This window comes from Belonocnema kinseyi, chromosome 9 (genome assembly GCF_010883055.1).
Source record: "Belonocnema kinseyi isolate 2016_QV_RU_SX_M_011 chromosome 9, B_treatae_v1, whole genome shotgun sequence".
In the NCBI taxonomy this organism is placed as follows: Eukaryota; Metazoa; Arthropoda; class Insecta; order Hymenoptera; family Cynipidae; genus Belonocnema; species Belonocnema kinseyi.
In genome coordinates this window covers 14955033-14960912 of record NC_046665.1, presented here as the reverse complement: position 1 = coordinate 14960912, position 5880 = coordinate 14955033, and the positions used below count along the sequence as shown (strand labels likewise).

At 42.5% G+C, this 5880-nt stretch overlaps 2 protein-coding genes across 10 annotated transcripts in view; one reads left to right on the top strand and one right to left on the bottom strand.

Moving 5' to 3' along the window:
* Positions 1–2651, top strand: part of LOC117180426 — a 69455-nt gene extending 66804 nt beyond the window's left edge. The window contains exons 3-5 of the mRNA XM_033372925.1: positions 3–173; positions 1171–1817; positions 2568–2651. Of these exons, the coding sequence (XP_033228816.1) occupies positions 3–173; positions 1171–1817; positions 2568–2651 (902 nt within the window). The remainder of the gene's footprint in view (positions 1–2; positions 174–1170; positions 1818–2567) is intronic.
* Positions 1–5880, bottom strand: part of LOC117179929 — a 1200486-nt gene that overhangs the window by 1150630 nt on the left and 43976 nt on the right. The window lies entirely within an intron of this gene.

Here is a 5880-nt window from a genome sequence, read left to right as displayed (position 1 = left end):
AGTGACTCCTCCGGTGACCAGCTCCTTTGTTCTACGAAAAACTAGAACAAGCTTCACTTGTGTTGTCATGGCGAACAACAGTGAAAAGGGTGATGCCAAGCAACCCGAGGGCTCATCAACGAGCAACAACCAGCAAAAGGTGCAGTTAGCACCGACCCAGACAAATGTGGGAGGTAAGTACCCAGGACAATATATTCAGACAAAAGTGCGACGCGAACAGATCGGAAGTGCCGCAAAAGCATCAGGCGTAAATTTCATAAGTCGCATAAAAAGACGCAACAGGTCTCGGCACGCGGCAACCTGTTGCTCATCCAAGATGGCTGAGTGCACAAACAAAAATCCAAAGTCGCCGGCCGGTAACAATGGCGCGGCGAGGCATCGTTCCTCTCGAGACAAAAGGAAAACGAGTGCGCACACAGAGCGCGTCGAAAAGAAATGCGCGCGCACACCAGTACCGCAGTAGAGAGAGAGAGACAGAGAGCGCTCACTTGCGCAGCGGCGCTGGGTTGGCACAACTCGCGCGTGTGCGTGTTCGACAAAAAACGGAGAGCGCGGACTCGAATACCAAGCGTTCCGAAATATAAGCTCAAACTAAAATACACAGTCGCGTACAAAAACAGCTCTCGCGTGCAAAACAGCATAAGTCTTATACTCTAAATAGTAACTAATGCACTCTAACCTCAGTAGGCTTCTGCTTAGCCTTTTCAAGCAATGAAATTCAGGTCATCCAAATTGGTAAGCACGTTGATTTTTTTTGTTGGTTAGCACAGCATCATAGACGTGTGTACGCTTCGGCCGAGCACTAACAGTGTACCTACGCTCATTTTCATGTCTGGTACATGTCGACAAATAATGTGACTGCGTAGCAGACTAGCACGAGTCGACACAGCCCAGTGTGCTTGAGGATAAGCTCAGCACAACAGATAACGTTGCGAGGGTCCTAACCATTCACTGTGTGCTGGGTGTCGTACACAGGAATGGGACAAAGACTACGGGCTGAGCCGGAAGCCTAACTTGTGTTTCTGTTAGGCGACAAAGGTGATGCTCGCTACAGTCGGATTTTGCCCGGGTGCGGTAGATTGACTAGTAGCACCAAAACCTCGTCAACTATCAGAAAAAACATAAATAGCTAACCTCAAAATACTAATAATTTTTTGTTTACCTCCACAGAACAAGGCGTACTCACCGAAAAGCAGACCGGCTGGCTTGAAGCACAGTTTGAGGTCAAGACTGGCCCAAATAAATGCTTCGTGCTGAGAAAGAAGCCAGCTCCGCCTCCCAGACCAGCAACTCGACCGGTACAACCAGTCGCAGACAAAGTTCCTACCCCACCTCTCTCGCCGAACTCAATGACCAGAGCTGCTTATGAAGCATCTCTGAAGACCAGCAGTGAACTTCAGGAAATGAACAAGATGTTGTCATCCATCGCTGAACTCCTGAAGAAAAACATTGAGCTGCAACTACAAACACAGGATGGTCATGTGTCTCAAGGACAGGCCGAGGAGGACAGTGAACTCCACGATCGCACCGAGGGAAGCTCGGTGATCGACGAAAACAATCAACGAGTCAGACTGATCAACCCGTTCCACCAGCAACAACAGCAAAAACAACAAACAGGCGACGTCGAAGACTGGGACGCCGAGATAGAAAGGGCTGAAAAGGAGAAGACCAACGTCTCCAGTACCAACAACATTCCAGCTGAGAAACGCGAGCACGTGCTCTCTCACGCCCTCGGAAATACACCAGCACTGCCCAGTCTCTCAATGTCGCGTGAATTTGTAGTCAGTAACCCAGTCAACACATCGACTCCACACCAGGTAAAAACAAATAGAACAAGCCTTTTATCGACCAATGTGAACGATGCAAACGTGAGTAGCCTAAATATACCTATAGATCAATTGTCACAGCTAATTGCTACTGAAGTTAAGAAAAGTTTATTGAAAGACCAATCTATCTCCGGGTACGCGACAACAGCCCACGCGAATAGAATAAATGTTGAGTTCTCACACACCGAAACCAATATTCAAAGGAAGTACTATTTAACCAAATCGATGAATTTTGAAACATTTGAAAATTATCTTTACACAGAGTTACAGTCGCGAAATCTCTTCTATGTATTAAGTGAAACAGAACGCGAAAAGGTCGACAAAAACAAACTCGAACACGATCAAATCAAAGTAAAAGACATAATAATAAACCACATAGGTCACGATTATGAGGGAGAATTCACTCATTTAAATGACCCAAAAGAACTGATAAATTACATCAAAGAAACCAAGCTCGGTGAAATCGGATTAGACGAACACACTGCGTTTAAAAGATTAGTAAATATCCAGTTCAATCCTAAGAAAGAAAAAGGTGTTGAGTACTGCGCGCGATTCGAAAAAACTATCAGAACTTATGAAAGCCAGTGCAAATCACGAAAGTACCCAGAAGACGAAAAACGTAAACTATTTTATCATTCTGTTGCAAGTACAATACCAGAAATTATAACCGCAAACTGTATCAGTTCGACATCAACAGGACAAGAATGCTCTTACAATGCACTAAAGAAACTTTTCCTGCAGGTCACTGGAAAGAGAACGATGTCCGTGTCCCCGAGGTCGGATTCGGGCACAGCTCTACACGCCCAAACACAGAACCAACATTGAGAGCACTGTCCAAACTGCGGATCGAGATTCCACGCAAAGGACAAGTGCCCCCACCCTCGACCAGTGTGCTTTATCTGCAAAAAGGAAGGGCACGTGAAAGTAGAGTGTTCCCGGTACAACCCTGGAAACACAAGGGACCTCGGTGCTCAACCGGAAGGAGAGCGGCCGAACAAGCGGTTCCGACCGTCGACTCGGTCACCAGCACCGGACAACAGGTCGTCGCAAAGATGAACATCGACGAACCCCTCAGTACCCCAGTTCTCAAAAGGTCAAGCCCAGTACTCAGGTAAAAACAAAAAGTTTTTGAAAAACAAAAGTAAAGCTAAAGCGAATTTGGTCGAGGACGGGAAGGACAGCGGTAACAGCGATTGCGAACGTACCGAAAGCGACAGCGAACCCGAATCGGAGATACATAATTTTATCGCGGATTCTGGCGCCACTGAACATCTCGCGAAATCGTGACTATATTTCAGAGAAATCGATTGTTCAGAATCAGGCAAAATCAGCTGTGCAAACAAAGACTCAGACTCTAATTTGACGATTCAAGGGAAGGGTACAGTCGCGTTAAATTTAAAAGACGGAAGTGAAATAGAAATTAAAGATGTAATTTACTCTAAAAAACTTAGCGCGTAACTTACTTTCGCTACGGAAATTTGTTGATAAAGGTCTAGTCATATATCTAGATAACAAAAAAATAAACATTTATGACCCAGGTACGCGAAAAACAGTACTATCCGGAATGTATAATAAACTCTTCTGGGAAATCGAATTAAAAACACAGACCAATAACAAAGAAACTAACTCTAAGAAAATTTTCGTCAATATTGCAACGCGAAGCGGTAAAAGTACTAAACCCAGTGTGAAAAATCCAGTTACCCCAGCATCGCGAAATAACTTACTACATACAGTAAACAACAGAAAAGTAGAAAAAGCCAACAAAGTTACGGTGTCAGGAATAAAAAGTTCAATTCAATTAGCTGATGCAAAAATAAACAAATTAAATATTGTCATGTTATGGCACACGCGATTGGGACATATGTCCGCAGCATACATGAAAAAATTCAAATTAATGTACCCAGAGATTAAATTTTTTAACGATGTGGATTTTGATGAGGGTATAAAAGAATGCGAAATTTGTTATAAAGCAAAAATGTCCAAACTTCCATTCGTAAAAATCAGACACCGCGAAAACAGACCGTTACTAAGAATCCATGCTGATGTTATGGGATACATAAGTCCAATGACTTACCCCGGTCGCAAACGTTTTGTAGTCTGCTTCGTGGATAGCTATTCAAGATACGCAGGTGAATATGCGTTGAAACACAAAAGCGAGGTACCAGAAGCCCTACGAAACTTCATAATCTCGACGCGGAATCTAATCAGAGAAGATCTAAAAATTGCATATATGAGTTGTACCTTCCTACATGTGGGATATAGCACTAGGTTTCGGTACGTATCTATACAATATAAGCCCTCACAAAACCCTTGAAATGCAAGCACCGATTAAATTACTTGCACCAGAACATCATTACGATATCAATCAGTTAAAGCGTTTCGGGTGTCTCGCGTACACCAAAATTCAAAACGATGAAAAATTTAGTTCCCTCATGCTTAAAACTTATCTTGTCGGTTACATGCCAACGGGCTATATAGTTTATCACCCAGAAAGTAAAAAATTAATTGAGACTCGCGACGTACGATTCGTTGAAAGATATACATATAAAGACATTGTAAAAGCCGAAACTGTCGAAGAAATTAAATTCACTCGTACGGACCCAGACAAAGTAGTCTCTAAACGGAGAGTAGAAACTGAGGGAGGCACTGGTGAAAATTCGGATAATGAGGGAGAAGTGATAGAGCCAAAAATTAAAAGGAAACGAGGTCGACCGAGAAAAACTCACACAGAACCTGTCGTGTTATATTCGTCACTAGAAGGTACCGAAAATCCGGACTTCGACAGAGAAAGATTTGCACTTTTAGCGAAAATCAGTGGCGATCCGCAAAGTTATCGTGATGCGATGAGTCGACCGGACAAAGCAGAGTGGTACGAGGCAGTTAACGTAGAATTAAACGCAATGACTACAAATAAAGTTTATAGAGTAGTGGATAGACCTACGGTCGATTCAAGAGGTTGCAAACCAAACATATTAAGTACGCGATGGATATTCAAAAATAAAATAGATAACGAAGGGAAAGAAATAAAGAAAGCCAGACTCGTTGCTCGCGGATTCCAAGACTCAAACGTGTATGAGCTAAGCGAAACTTATGCTCCAGTAACACGACTATCTCTGGTAAGAGCAGTACTCGCGTTCGCAAATAAATATGACCTCGAAATGTACCAGTTAGACGTTAAAACAGCCTTTTTAAATAGTCCGGTTCATGAAGAAATATATATTGAAATTCCCGAAGGAATGCCCTATACACCGGAAGAACGAAAAACAAAAGTGTGTCTATTGTACAAATCACTATATGGACTTAAAACAAGCCCAAAGAGTTGGAATTCGCTGTTTACCGAAACAATGAAGGAATTAGGATTCACTACTAATGAGTTAGACCCATGTTTATTCATTCTAAAATTAAGAAATAAAATCATAATAGCAGTACTATATGTCGATGATGTGATAATGGCAGGCAATGACAAACAGTTATTAAAAAGTTACAAAAGAAAACTACAGGAGAAATTTAACATGAAAGATTTAGGTGAACCAGGTGAATACTTAGGTATAAAAATCACGCAGGACAGGGTAAATAAAACGATAAAATTAAATCAGTCTAAATTCATCGACAAAATGATTGAGAAATTCGGATATACACAGGCATTTCCTCAAAGATCTCCAATGATTACTCAACAAGTACAAAACAGAGAAAGACGCGAGCGTGAAAATGAACAAATCATAAACCCTAGCATACCGGAAACGCCGTATAGAGAAGCAGTTGGCTCTCTACTGTATCTAGCAAACGCCACCAGGCCCGACATATCGCATGCGGTGAATGTACTGAGTCGACACCAACTTAATCCCACGAAAGTTGAACAGAAAATGCTCGAACGAGTTTTCCGATACCTCATAAAGACTAAAACCTATTCGCTAACGTATCACGGAACCAGTAACGACGTTGATATGTACTCGGACGCCAGCATGGCTGATTGTAAAGGTTCACTAACTACATGCGGTTACCTAATAAGAATTTTCGGCGACGTTATCGCGTGGAAAACACAAAAACAACACTA